We start from the raw sequence: 15,052 nt of genomic DNA on the forward strand, positions 1-15,052 counted from the left end.
GCTGAGGAGAGAAGCAGGCGGGTGAAGGAGAGAATAAATGAGGTATGACCTCACCGCCTTCCTCCCTTTCTCCTCGTCTTCAGCTGGACTGTGGCTTCCAGGCAGAATGGAAAACGCCACGTTGCATAGCAGCGTTTTTCCCTCCCATCCAGCTGTTTTTCACATCAGCTCAGTGGGAACTGACACTGAGCTCTGCTGCTTCTGTCTGTGTGCCATCAGCAGGTGGGATGGCGCCGAGTTTCCCCTGCGGACCTGAATCACTGACAGGAAGTCAGATGGTTGTGAGTAACATTGAGACAATACAACAGCTCACACACTCCATCATGGATCCACAGGCCCACATGAGGTCCAGGCCTGGACCTTCACCGTGGGCCAAGGATGCCTCACGTGATAGCTCGAGGGCTGAAGGTTTGAAGGTTAAAAGTGAAAACCTCAGACCCGTGTATGATGGATCTGTTGGACCACCAGGACCCACCAGTTGGAGTCTTCGTTGATCAGTCCTCCACCCAGATCCTGGTCCAGGTCTCGGTTTAGGTCTGCATATGGATGGTGAGGATGCCCAACCATGTTTTTGGGAGGACCAACATTAAATCAGTCTGATCAGCAGGAGCTGAGTTCTCCTTGAAATGTCCACCTGAAGTCCAACAGGAGCTTCTTCTGCAGGAATCAGGAGGAAACTACCGATAAAGGCCTGTCGAGTTACTGAGGCTAGCTGACGACGCTAGCAGGGGAACTGTGTTAGCTAGCGTTAGCAGTCAAGTTGTGCCTGGACTGTATAGCTTATTCAATTTAAAGAAGATAAATTTGGCTGTTTATTTGGACCCATCTGTTCTTAGATGTGATGTTAATGGGACGATATCGCTAATCTTACGCTAACAATGAATATTAGCCGATTGGCTAACTGTATAACTGCGTCAGATGTCCCGTAGCCGCGATGCTAATTATCGCCATGTTGAACTCCATTGGCTTAAGCTAAAAACGTTAGCTATCTGAAAGATGCCAGGTTTTGGCCTGGAGGTGTTTTTTGTTAGAATTTCAGGAGAAACGTTGAATACTCACAGCCAGGTCGTGAGGGCAGCTGATGGCTAGCGTTAGCATAGCCAGGTAACTTCCGTGATGAGGCCTCAGGTGTGTCTGGACCTGTGAAGCTGCTGGTCGCTGAACATTCAGCTGTACGTCAGCTGACTTCTAGTTCTTATAAGGAGAAGGATGGATCCAGCTATACAACCCTGTTATCTCTTTCCTTCAGCTCAGTGAAGTCCTGGCTCATGGTCCAGAGTCTAGCAGGACTGTCCTGGTTCCTGAATCAAGGCCAAGTCCTCAGAGAGTTGACCTGACATCAGTCATTCAGTGCTGTGATCCTCCATCATGTGGTCTGACATGACAGGTGACTGAACGTTGGATAAAGAGCACAAACATATAAAAACTCCACACGGACACAGTCCAGATCACGTTTGTGTCCGACCCAGGTACCAGATTCAGCTGATCTGTCATTTGACGTGTTCTCTTTACTGCAGGAACACCATGGTTGACTGCTGCTGTGTCTGTCTGAGCTTGACCTCTGACCTCTCCGAGGCAAACATCAAAGACCCTGAAGATAGACACAACTAAAACCCTCGTGAAGCCAAATGAAGAGCAGCCTCTTCTTTAATAGCATCATGTTGCTTTTACTTGTTCAGGTGAGGTGACGTCATCTTAAACTTGGGGCTTAATGAGGTAAATAAATTCTTTAACATTTTTGTATTGTTTCCATGAAACATTCTGTGTGTGTTTTTAGTTTGTTCTTCTTATCAGCTGAAGTTGAGCTGACTCTAAAATATCGGGCATTTTTAAAGAAGAACAAAGAAAACACAAAAGACTTCAATGCGGCTCGTAAAGGTTTATAAAAGATCTATGTTTCTGATTCTTCAACTTCCTCACCATCTGATTTGATCAAACATAATAATGCAGCTTTCCTGTTTCTGTGCAATGGGAATAAATTAACTATATTTTCATATTTCCTTTAGTTGGTATTAATATCCTGTTGTGTTTATAATTGACTGGTTTTGGATTCATTTAGGTTTAACATCAGCAGTTGGTCCAGCTCTGGACACGTGGTGACTCTTCAGCCCTTCATCAACAAACAAGCTGTCTCTTCCAGTTCAGACCGGGTCTGTGGGAGCAGGGACTTAGCGTTAAGCTCCGCCTGCCTGGGCAGGAACACGGTGTAATGGGAAGATTGGAAGGGGGGAGACAGAGGGGGGGGTGTGTGCGTCCTAACTGGGACGTCCCCCTGGAAATGTCTTCTGTGTGAAGTGGTGAGGCAGTTAGATCGTCCCGGGCCTGCACACAGCTGACTTCTCTCCTGGTGTTCCTGCTCTGCAAAGCTGACGGTAAGAAAAGTCTCCTGATGCTTTTTTGTCTGTTATCATGTGACCTTAAACACAGAAGATGTTGGACTTCATTATGAAGAGGACATAGCTACACACACAAAAAAATGGAGCCAAACTTTTGCAGAAACGAAATTTTTTAAATACTGAAAACTTATTCAATTTGTTGCAATAAATCAAACTAAATCTACAGGTTTAGGAAAACTTATCAAAGAGTCCTATTATTGTGAATTACCTACTGCTTTACAACGTAAACTTTCTCATGAATGTGTCTGAAACTCCAGTCTAAAAGGTTTAAAGGCAGTGAGTAGGGCTTGAAAGATGCTTTGTCATTACTGCAAACAGCTGCCAGGAAAATCACTGCCTGCAGGTAAACAGGCTGATTATGAGTTCTCATTCTCTGTGGAGGTATTGTGTGCCACATCGGCAACAGAGGGAGGAGGGGGGAGGATGGTGGAGGAGGTGCACTGTGGGTTTGGGCTTCTTATTGGGTAGGGGGGATTCATTATAGATTTAATGAAGTGATTCTGTTTGACTTATTGTTATGGTTAATCGGTTGAAAGTACAGCTTTGTGTTTTTGGATAATTCCACTTTTGTAAAAGTTCTGAGTTCTGGAGAGAAAGAAAAAGAAAGGAGAGGAAGAGTAATGGAGGGTGGGACAGACAGAGGACTGGGAATGTTTGTCCGTCTCCATCCCCTTTGTGACCCCCTGCCTCTCCAATTACTCCCCTGTACAAGAATGTGGATTGTCATGGTGACTGGTGGCCAGCTGTTTAAAAACGCTCAGCGGGTTAAATCGGACGCCTTCAAGTGTCGAGGTCGTCACTCTGAGAGAGAGAGAGAGAGAAAAAGAGAAAAAGAAAAAAGAGCTGGAGGAGACGCCTTCCTCCTCCATGAATCCAGGTCTGCAGCCCTCTGGGCTGAACTGGGATGATCCAGACCTCATCACCTGGGCTGGACCTGCAGCAGGTTTAATGTGAAATAAACAGGAGAACAGAGAACTTAATGCCCCAAATAAACCTAGTTTGGTCTTTTTTTTCCAAACCATTAAAAAGTTCAAGTCTCTGATGTCTCTGACTTTAAATCTGCAGTGGAGTGGCGGTTTCATTATTAGTTTATTTAGAACAGAGGAGACCTTTAACTTTATAACCCTTACTTTAAAAGATTTTCATCATAGTAAAAAAGGCAGACACCATCAGGTGCTTGTTGTCGGTCTCACCTGTCTAACTGAGTCCAGGTGTTTCTCTGCAGACAACATGAGACTAAGGTGGAGACTCAGAGTCTCAGTCTGATTGTTGAGGTGGCAGGTCTGAGCCACAAGGGGGGAGGAGGAGGAGGAGGAGGAGGAGCTGAGGATTCTGGGAAATATCAGGCCAACTTGGCAACTATGAGAAAAGCCTTAATCTCCCACAGGAAGGAAGGTTTGTGCTGCTGTTTGGGGTTTTTCATGAAGAAAAACCTGGAGTTTAATGCCAGCGAAGAGTGAGAGGAAACCAATAAAGAAACAAGATAAAACAATTAAGGATTAAAAACAAAGAGAAATGGGATGAGAAGCAATACAAAGAAAAGGAGAAATTAGGGCATATGAAATATAAAAAGACAAACAGTTCAGTCCTAACTCAAACTTTGACCAATAGTCTGAATTAGGCCAGAGATTAAACCTGGTACCTGCTTTTATTTTGAAACTTCCTGTAAATCAACAGGACAATGCCCATCAGTCCATTTAACCAACAAACTAACAAGACAAAATTATTCAGCAATTATTAAGATGCCTCATCAATCAGGAAAGAGAGGCGGATGGTGAGCCAGACAATGAGAGAGAGGAAATTCAGGTTTCTGATTCTGGTCCTGGTCTTGCTTATGGACTGATGTGGTTAACTGGTTGGTAGTTCCCAGAGAAGAATTCAGTCTTTTCATGGTTCTTGAAATGGTGAACAAGGTTTTAGTTGGACACATTTAGATTCTTTCATAAAAATTGACTTTTGGATCAGATGAGGTGATTCTCGGTCCAGACAGGAAATCACTGTTCATTCAGCAGCTGTGTCTCAATATTTGTTTCTTTGCTTTGCATGTCTCTGCTGTTTGTCCGTCCTTCCTGTTTGCTGCAGGTTGTTATTCCAGTCTGTTATGTCACAGAGGAGAAGAAGAGAGAATTTCTCTAAAAAATCAAACAGTCAGAGAAAGACGTGAGCAGACGTCTCAGTCCAGGTTGTTTTCCGCCGTAGTGAGTTTACCTTCACTGACCTAACTAACCTCCCAAATTAAATCTCTGAGGGAGAAAGGCCGCCTTCATGAGCCCCAACTTTCCCTTTTAGCCTCCACCCTGTTTGATTATGAGAGCAGCTTTCCAAATAAAATAATTTGTGTAGCTGTTGCGTCAGTTCACCCGTCCGGCCTTGTCCTTCCCGCCGGATCTCTCTCTCTCTGACCAAACAGGAACACGGTGAAGTGAACTTTTCGAACGAGGACGCCGTGTCCCTCCAAACCAAACATCGACCTTTTCTGGAGACGAGGCCTGGCTTTTATTTTCTCTCATTTGCGATCACGTCTAGCGCCACTTAAACACGTGTCAGGGCTTCTTTTCACTAAATTTCCCGTCAGTATAAAACCACCCCCTCCACACCCCTGCTTTTTTTTTTAGCTCAACTTTTTTAAAGCTACAGAGAAGTTTCCTTGTGTACAGGTTGTTTGGAGGCGTCACCTTTGCCAGACTCGCTGTATTTTTCCACATCCGAGCCCAAGGACTCCTCAGACCTTCACAAACACTGACCTCCATTGTAAAAGTCCTGCTTCAGTCTGCAGGAAACTGGAAGATGACAAAGGTTCATGCTGAGGTTTAGTTTTATTCTCCAGATTTATTCAAGAGCCTCAAGAGTGTTTATTCTCACACCAGTTTACAGATAATTCACTTCCTATAAAATCTGCCACCTTCTGTCGAATGTACAGAGGCCCAAGGTTTGTCTCTCCTCAAACACCATAGACTTACACTTAAATACAGTACAACCAAATAATGAATACTGGATTATTATTTAAAAAAAACAGATATAAGAAATTCTGTGTCAGGCACGAGATGTTAAATGTTGGATGCTCGTGTGACGGATTCAGTAAATTCTTCATACAAATAAACATCACTATTTGAGCAAACATGGCTGCAGGGAATGGAGGCATTTTTATCTGATGGTGAAACATGCAGCGACCTGTTCTGAGGAGGGAAAGAACGCTACATCTCATACAAGAAAAGTAAATGTCAAACCATCTGAGCGTGACAAGAAGAAGAAGCAGCAATCTGCGTAAAGTTAAACACTAAACAAATTTTTTTATTGTCGTCCAATGACAGAACGCTGTTTGTCAAACAGCGTGTTAACACCCTTCACTTCTCTGTGGATGGATGCTAACTTCGCCCTTTTTTCTGCATGTGTTTAAACACGTCACCTTATTCATTGTTGTGAAGCTCTGCTGCCCTGAAATGTCAGCTGATCAAGTTTAACATCCCTCTCAACCTTTAGTTGGTTTGAACCTGCTGCCCTCTAATCCGAAGTGCAGGAATTCAAACTATGCGCAGCTCTGCTTTGTAAATCTCACTATTCGTCGCTGATCTGCTGCAGCGCTGCACTCATACTGTATCCACATTCTTGCATGAAGCATTTCCAGCCCCCCCCCCCCCTCAAAAAAATAAAAAAATTCTAAGAATGACATAAAGCGGCAGAACTTTGATGTTTACAGACACTTGAACCTACAGCACCCTGATGCACCATGTGTCTGCTGATGTCGACAGGGATAGCGGCTGTTTTCTGGATGTTTGGGTGAAACAGCTGACATCATGGAAGTGGAAGGGGGAGATAACTAATTGAAAGCGAGGGACGAAGACCAAGCAGTGTCACGCTCCATTACCAGACAAAGGAGCCCTTATTTAGCCCTTTAGATGAGACATGATGAAGGAAGAGATGCAGTTTTATATCAAGGCTACAACATTGGAAGCTCAGACACTTAGAATACAGAGGCAGACAGATAGGGGGCTTCGTAAAATGGGAAGTTGTTGAATGCCTTTACTAATAAAAGCTGAAATTTCCATATTAGAAACTGAAGTAATGGTCAGTCACAGTTCTGTGTCCAATCAGCTTCTGTTTTCTGTGGGAGAAAATCCCTCCAAGCTGCTGAGATGTTCTTCTGGGAGAGTTTATTCAGTGACACCACAAACAGCCACAGACAGTTTGATGCAGCAAACTGAGCATAACAGGAGGTTTTATTTGAGAAGCTGGAGGTCGTCCTTCTGTGTGCAGACGGAGCAGCAGGACGTGTTGTGCCCAGATGCTCCTGTTGTCTTCATGATGGAGACCAGAGCAGCTGTTGTTTAGACCTCATCGACAAATCCTGCAAAATCCTGATTGTTGTGAATTTCCATCACAGAGATAATCGTGACTGGCATTCAAAGACCAAGGTGTGAACCTCAATAGTGGACTTTAATCATTTTTATTAAAAACAGCCTGATTACATGTTGGCTAGAATTAACAACAAAGAGAAACATTTTAGGAGGGCCTTGGAAAGTGTTTTTTTTTTTTTTTTTTTTGGAGATAGGACATCAGGAAAATTTTGAAGACATGGTGCTGAATGTATATTGTGGATGTATCAAAAAAGGAAATGTTGATTTGCAGGAGGCCTTTGTATATATGGTTGTATGCTGGATATACTGTCTGTTGACTTTATCAGTGTTTGTTGTTTGTGTGTTTATGTGTGTATGAATAAATAAAAAAACTTTAATGACAAAAAGAGCCTGAGTAAAAAAAAATACAGGAAGTTGATTCCTCGTGACAAAGAACAATGTCTCACTCTGTTGCTGTTTTTATTCATTTTTCTTTATTTCACAGGACTGTGTGACTTCAAACAAGTGTTGTAATGATATTGAATGATGAGTCTGACTCGAGATAATCCTGACTGGAAGTTCTTCCAACGTCCCGTGGTTCGCTCACCTGGTCACCTGTTTGTTTCCACAGACTTTGAAGATGAGGGTGTGGATCGTTTTCCTCCTGTGTCTGGCTGGCCACGCCATGGCTGCTCCTGTAAGTTATACTGTGTGTCTGTTTGTCTGTCTGTGTGGTCCACTTTTGTCATTATGAGCATGTTCCCTTTTTTTTTTTTTTATGTTTTCCTTTCCTGTGTGTGTTACCATGTGCACCTTTTTGTGTGTGTGTGTGTGTGTGTGTGTGTGTGTGTGTGTGTCTGTCTGTCTGTCTGTGCATGATAATTGTGTGTTCACAAGGCAATTTATGTGGACCAAATGTTTGTGTTCCTAAAGCCCCTGTGAGAATACACCATAGCAGTGTGTGAGTGTTTGACAGCTGTGCGTGTTTTTTCAGTGTGCGATTGGGTGGATGCACATATGTGTGAGATCATCTGCTTCTGAATTCCTTTAGTCAAGTGTTCACATGCAAGAGTGATAATGGTTTAACGTGTGTGTGTGTCCAGACTGAGGACGAGCTCATCGTGGAAGAGCCAGTGACTGAGGAGCCAGTTGTTGAGGTCAGTCCAGATGTTCACCCTGTTTAAGTGAAATACACCAAAAAACTGATTCCCTTCAGAGAGCTTTGTCTGCAGACTGAGTTTACCCTCTGACCTTATTCAAGAGGTTGCGTCCGTTTTTCTGAGCTCTCTCTAGAATATTTTTGTTTTTTGCTTCTCCCCAGCTGTCGGTGTACAGCTTTTTGTGCAATCAAATTGTAATGCATGCCCAAGACTCAAGTTGTACTGAAATGGCAATATCCCTTAAATTCTGCACAGTTTTCATCGGGGCTCCAGCGGTCTCTGTGGGAACCCGGAGCCAAATAAATCCTTGTGCTCTGGTCTTGGCTGCAGCTGCTCAGAGACCTGATCTGATCCGTGATGGGGCTTTTTGTGGGTTTTGGACTCTGCAGCCAAGGAAGTTCAGCTGGATTTGTTCTAGTGATTTGTGTGTGAACGTCCACAGCTGAACAGCTCAGACCGCTTCAGTGTTTCTCATTCTGCGAACAGACGCTTCCTGTTTCAGCCTCCACAGTGAGGACGGGACCGCTCCAGTAACGACACGGGGGGTAATGGGAAAGGAGCCACCGCCCATAGGAGGGGAAATTATCGGTTTGAGGGGGGTCCGGTTGTTTATATACCTTTTTAACACAGATAATAAATATCACTTGATGTTTCGTGTGTTGGTGCCGGGTAGAAGAAGTAAAGTCTTGTGTACACATTCAGACACCCCCGCCGTGGACAGTACCATCTGTTAGCTTTAACGCTAGCCCAACGTCTCTGCTAGCTGCTTTCATCCGGCACCTGCCCGGCATTTCTGCTCAGGTGTGTCACGAATTAACTGTGACTGAATTCAGCTGTATGGCCCGGCAATTACAACTTTCACCGTCCGAGTTTCTGCATTTAGCCGTATCAAGTAGCAACGGCTGGACGCTTGCCAGCTCCTAAGATTAGCCTACAGCGCGGCTAACCGCTGGCTAGCTAATGGCGGCCTTTCACTTCCGTTTGATTACCAAATTAAAAGAACAGCGGGGGACTAAAGGTTGACAGAAAGAAGTTTTTCTTTATCACTGACAGTCTTTTGTGGGTCTGGGTTGTTTGTTTATTCTCACATTAGCTTCTAAATACCTGCTGGGCCAGTGAACAATGTGAAACTCAAAGTACACTGAAGGATCAGTACTTCTTTTAGCTGATTTAAACATGTTAGTTTTGTATTTATATGCAGTTTTTGGGTACTTATTCTTTATATTTCCATTCCAAAGGATTTTTTTACTCTTTATTTTATTTATTATTTTAGCAAATAGTCACAGTGTGAAAGAAGGGACAGCACTTTAATGAATGTTGGTATGATGGACATGATGGATTAAGACCAAAGCTAGTTTCAGTTTGTAGTTCCTTGGCAGGTTGGTGAAGGGGATTTAAAATACATTTAAAACTTTGATGGGTCCATAATTGTTTCATCATGGAATCAGAGCCCTGAATCGTAATTGAATTGAATCACAAGGGAACCAGAGAGTCCCACCCCAATTTTTTACTCCACTACATTTATCTGACTTTAGTAAAACTAGCAGGACAATGTGAATACATTAGACAAAGTCAGCCCTTTAGATTTCAGTTGTTTGATTTCCACTATGCACAAAACATTAAATGTGTATGTGATGCATAAAATCTACAGTATTCCTTTTCGTGGCTGCCTCAAAGGTTCTCTCACAGTTAGATCTGTCAGCGGTGGAAATCCCAGATTTGGGTTAGACCAGTAATGAATTAAATCTGCCTAGATTCCTCTGAAATCCATTAGAAATGTCTGAAGCCTTCCAATAAACCTTCCCAACAAACACGCTCAAAAAAACACCCATTAAATCAATTTCTCTCAATGATTTTGTCTTGCAGAGAAAAGCTAAAATAATAATTACAAATATTTTTAACACAGTACAATATCCCCCATAAACCAACTACAAACAACACCAAGCTACATAAATATCCTGGTACAGGGCCTGTGGAATTAGTCTGTGAATGTCTTTTTTTTTTTTTTTTTTCATTTAATCATTTCCTGCTCCAGTGGTCCAGCGGGACCAGAGATCCCACAGCTGTTAATTTTAGCCACTCACTCAGCTCGCCAGCCCGTCAGGAATCCATTACGTTTTTAGTGGCCTCACCGCATGTGGACCCAGCTTGTTGTTGTTGGATATTATGGTCTTGCTGCTCAGGGAGGAACCATCTTTAGTGGTGACGTCTCAACAAGGAAAACCAGAGATATTTAAGTGGTTTGGTCTCAGTGGACCTCGAGCAGAAGTAGACAAAGTTGCACGAAAATCATTCACCACTCACACAAATTCAGAAGAGCTTTATCTAATCAGATAGAAATCAGTGTGTTTCCTTACCTTGTATCTTGTAGCTGCTCACAGTCTGACCTTTGACCTCTGATGTTCCCCAGGAGCCTGAGGTTGGGGCAAACCCAGTGCAGGTTGAGGTCGGAGAGTTTGATGAGGCCATCGAGGTTATCGACGACGATGTTGCTGAGAGTGAGTTCACAAACACAAATGTTTTGGTCTTTTCGTTTATGGTGATTTTTACATCAATCTGGAAACTTAACCAGAACTAGTCGGAGCCAAACCTGGATTACAGCTAAAAGTCTTCCACCCAGCATTTAATGGTCACCACATTGTGCCACCGGTATATTTAATCCTTTAGTTTCACATCCTGCTTTAATGCTGTGGTGAAAACGTTAATTTTGGAGCAGACCATTAGATTTAAAACGTTTGCCAGTCAATGTGAAAGCTTTTTTGCTTCATCTGCACATGAAAGTAAAAGATAAAACTTAGCAAAGGTGGTTACTGTGTTCTTGTGAACTGTACTTTGATTTCCAATATTTAAGGAATTAAAAGTTGATCAAACCCTAGAAACTCATGAGAAGTGTGTCCACTGTGTGTGCGATGGCGTGCATTAGCTGCGTCTCGTGCAGAGCTGCATCAATCCTCAGACAGCTGTAATTACAGGTTCTCTGTGGCTTTAAGAGGCAGCTCAGTGCCAACAGGAAAACACACTGCTGCAGAGACTGTACAAACTGTACGAACTGGAGCAGACACTTTGTTCTGCCTGAGTTCTGCCCATTAGCTCCAGTCCAATGTGCTGATGGTGCAACAGACACAAGCTCTCCTTCAAGTCAAGGTCTAAAACAGGAGACGATAAAATGTACAGACTGTTAAAAATAATAACTGCAAACAAATTATATAAAGCGTATACAGATACAGAGAGAATGAACCCTAATAGGAATCCCAAAAAGGGAAAGAAATAAAGAAATATTTTATCAGAGAATTTTATCCTGAGGTGAACAAATGGATAAATCTGGAACATTAATGAGTACAACACATTCATGTCTATGATCAGACACAGATATTTTCTGGCTGCCATATAAGAAGCTGCAGGTTTGATGTGGTTGTGTTTTTTAAATGTTTTTTCATAAATATTAATTCTGGACCTTCTGTTTCGTGTTCAGTGTGTGTGCAGCTCACAGAGGCTGAATTCACACGACAGTTTTCCTGTTCACCCAGTCATGCCGTCATTTCCCTGTTAAACCTTTCATGTCTAAATGTGCAGCAGAGGACTGGAAGGTGTTTGTGTCTGGACCGATCCGCTGGAGTCACTGCTTCCCTCACTGACTCTGTTTCCTCTCAGATCCCTGCCTGAACCACCACTGCAAGAAGGGCAAAGTGTGTGAGGTCGATGAGAGCAACACCCCCATGTGTGTCTGCCAGGACCCCTCCACCTGCCCCGCCGCCGAGGGAGAGTTCGAGCATGTGAGTCCAAGTCAGACCAGCGCTGTCCTCACACATGAGCTCATTAAACATTAAACTTTAAACATATCTCATTCAGTTAAACCTCCTGTGTGTATTTATTCATCCTTGTTTGTTAATCAGCACAGCAGGTTATCCACTCATTCATATTAACCATTAATACTCAGTCTGTTTCTTCCTTCTCAGGTTTGTGGCACTGACAACAAGACCTACGACACCTCCTGCCACTTCTTTGCCACCAAGTGCACCCTGGAGGGAACCAAGAAGGGCCACAAGCTGCACCTGGACTACATCGGACCCTGCAAATGTGAGCGCTCGCATTTTCCTGTGTGTCTGTCTCTGAGGCTCTGAGTCGTCTTGAGTCCTGAATTACTTACTGAAACTGTCACCAGTTCCAGCGGAGTGCTGGCCTCAGAGGCTCTCACACAAAAAAAATTATTTTTCATGAAGAAAAACTGCTCCAAAGTCTCTAACGATCTATTATGATGTAGTTTCTTTATTTTGTGAGCTGCTGTTCTGACGCCTCCAATTTGTGATTTGTCAGTTGGACATTTTCCCATAGACTTCAATATAAGGGAGGAGGAGGGACATTTCCTTAAATACAGACTTCAATGCAGTCTGACCTATTTTTAGACAATGCATGCTCTCCAGCACTGAGTTCACTTTTCGGATCAGTTGTGTCTGAGCTCAACATTAAATCAGACGACAGTAAAAACTTCCTGTTTGTTTCCGTCGATCTGATCCTCCAGCTGTAGATCTGAACTATGAGGGAGATGAGTCACTGAACTGATTCCATCATCTCAGCTGGAATGTGGTGTTTTTCTTCCTCCTCGGTTCATCTGCGTTCTGTCTGAGGGATCAGGCGGATCTGGGACTTAGCTGGACAATAAGCTGAGCTGGTCTGAGTTCAGTTGATGGATAGGAGGATCGGTCCAGACACGCAGGCTGTATTTCTTCTTCTGTTCTAACTGAGCATGGCAACATCACACAGGCCTGAGTCATGTGAGCACGTGGTCCAGGATCTGAGGGTTCAAGTGGAGATCCAGGTGATCTGAGGGGAGGACACCACACAGATGAGTGTGTGATGTTAGTTATTGATCTGACTGGAAAGCTCTTTTAAATTTTGGACCTGGTCTCTGAGACTGTAAAGTGAAGTCAGTGCTGAAGTTCAGCCTTGTGCTTTAAAGAACAGGGATGAAATCACAAACCTTATAAAACGGTAACTCTTCTGCTGATGATCTCTCTCCAGTCATCGAGGACTGTCTGGACAACGAGCTGAATGAGTTCCCCCTGCGTATGAGGGACTGGCTGAAGAACGTCCTGGTGACTCTGTACGAGCGCGACCAGGACAACAACCTGCTGACGGAGAAACAGAAGCTCAGGGTCAGTCGTTCAGGAGACGTTTCATAGAATAAGAACAGCTGCAGAAGAAGAAGCTCCTTCAGGCTGATTCTTGGGCACAAATCTTAAAGGTGACTTTAAACGGTCTGTTCGATCTGCAGGTGAAGAAGATCTACGAGAACGAGAAGAGGCTCCAGGCTGGCGAACACTCTCTGGACCTGCTGGCTCACGACTTCGAGAAGAACTACAACATGTACGTCTTCCCCGTCCACTGGCAGTTCGGACAGCTCGACCAGCATCCCGCCGACGGGTAGGTCTGAAAAAAAAGTCCAAACTCCTTCACAGGAAACGGGAGAGGAAGATGATGGATGATGATCTGTGAGGGGGGCTGGACAGTGTGTGATTGTGCTGTGTTGTGCGTCCCACCAGGTACCTGACCCACACTGAGTTGGCTCCTCTCCGCGCCCCCCTCATTCCCATGGAGCATTGCACCACCCGCTTCTTTGAGAAGTGCGACGCTGACAATGACAAATACATCGTCCTGGAAGAGTGGGCCGCCTGCTTCGGCATCAAGGAGCGTGAGTATCAGTGACATCGCCAAACCAAAGCAGGAAGTGATGCTACACATTGTTTTGATTATTGTGCTGCTGTAAATAACATGATGACAATACAATGAATGTTGTGTGTCTTTGTGTTTGCAGAGGATGTGGACAAAGACCTCATCATCTAAGACTCAGCAGCATGATGACAACTCCGAGTCACTGCTAACAGGACGAGGTGCTGATCGCTAAGTTAAAAAAAAAATCACAGTAACGGTGCTAATTGCAAATTCTTTTTTATTTGTTTTTGTTTTGTTTTGTTTTTTAATAATGACCTTTCTACCTATACCACTAAAAAAAAGATTATAAAAGAGAGATGTGCACAGTCTGTACTAACACGGTGTTCTCCCAGTAAAGGAAACTAAAGACCTCTGATGTAAATGTATGTTGTTGACAATATTCTATAGATGCTACCATCTGTTCAGGGTTTGATTGGATCAATTTGAAATCAATATCTGGAGGAGACAAACTGTAAAGTCAAAAATAAACTTTCTAAATAAATGCTCCCTCGGCTTGCTTTCTCCGAAACAGCTGTTTAGTTTTTGCACTCTTCTTGGTGGTGGGCTCAGTTTTACTTTTTGTCGTGTTGTTTTTTTTGTTTGTTTTGATCTTTTGACTACTGCTTTAACCCGTTTTTATTTTCCATGCACCAGGACAGGTGTGTACTGATATTTTCAAGCAATAAAGAGGATTATAATTTTGTCTGGATGTTGAAATGAGGGGAAAATCTCGCAGGCTGAGAGTTTTTCTGACGATGAACATGTTTCTACTGACACTGAGAGCACGAGCGAACTCTTTCCATGAATAAAAAACTATGAAAAGATGTGGAAATCTCCTGCATGCGTTCATATCTGCGTTTGTTTGCTGAGCGGTTTGTCCTGAGATGATCAGAGCAGATTTGAGTGTTAGATTTCAGTTGTTGCGTCGTCTGTGAGTCTGAATGTGGTCTTTGTGCAGCAGTAATTCTGCTCAGGCCTCACTTAATAAGATCAGCTTTTTCTTCCTCCGCCTCAGGTTTGGTCTTTTTCTCATTTATTCCAAGAACTTTGAGGTTCAACCAAATCTGACGAGCAGAACTCTTTAAAAAAAATCTCAAACTCAGAAATTCAACACGTTTAGGAAAAATGGAACTCAAGCCATCCTAACAAATGCAGAACAAAGTGCTTATTTGTCAGAAGTCTGCAGTCACGTCTCTCTGTCGGACGCTCCCATTGGCTCCGGTGGGTGATGTCACAGCAAATCAGAGTCTCTGGATCAGTCCTGAGTTTATTGTGTTGACAGAATAAAGACAGTCAGATATTTGGAGCTGATGTTTCATCATTACTGAGCAGATCTCCTGATCAGACAAATACATGAGAGGAACTTTTCTTTGGAGAAGAAGGAAACATTCAGTCTGAACTGATCAGACATAATCAGATGAATCTGAATAGGAGGAGAGTTTTTTAAAACTGA

At 43.4% G+C, this 15,052-nt stretch overlaps 1 protein-coding gene across 5 annotated transcripts; it reads left to right on the forward strand.

Annotated features, from left to right (window-relative positions):
* The first annotated feature begins 2,278 nt into the window (after positions 1-2,278).
* On the forward strand, positions 2,279-14,308 carry sparc (secreted protein, acidic, cysteine-rich (osteonectin)). Of its 5 annotated transcripts, none has more exons than XM_029513078.1 (10): positions 2,279-2,372; positions 7,362-7,427; positions 7,834-7,887; positions 10,304-10,388; positions 11,542-11,663; positions 11,847-11,967; positions 12,910-13,043; positions 13,163-13,311; positions 13,431-13,579; positions 13,703-14,308. In XM_029513078.1, the coding sequence occupies exons 2-10, from the start codon at positions 7,371-7,373 to the stop codon at positions 13,729-13,731; spliced, it is 900 nt and encodes a 299-aa protein (XP_029368938.1). In that variant the 5' UTR covers positions 2,279-2,372; positions 7,362-7,370; the 3' UTR covers positions 13,732-14,308. The 5 variants fall into 5 exon arrangements, with proteins under 5 accessions (XP_029368938.1, XP_029368937.1, XP_029368939.1 ...); XM_029513077.1 differs by having other exon boundaries at positions 2,280-2,372; positions 10,301-10,388; XM_029513079.1 differs by lacking the exon at positions 2,279-2,372 and having other exon boundaries at positions 7,834-7,878; positions 10,301-10,388.
* Positions 14,309-15,052: the final 744 nt, after the last annotated feature.

Source organism: Echeneis naucrates, chromosome 10 (assembly GCF_900963305.1).
Source record: "Echeneis naucrates chromosome 10, fEcheNa1.1, whole genome shotgun sequence".
Classification (NCBI taxonomy): domain Eukaryota; kingdom Metazoa; phylum Chordata; class Actinopteri; order Carangiformes; family Echeneidae; genus Echeneis; species Echeneis naucrates.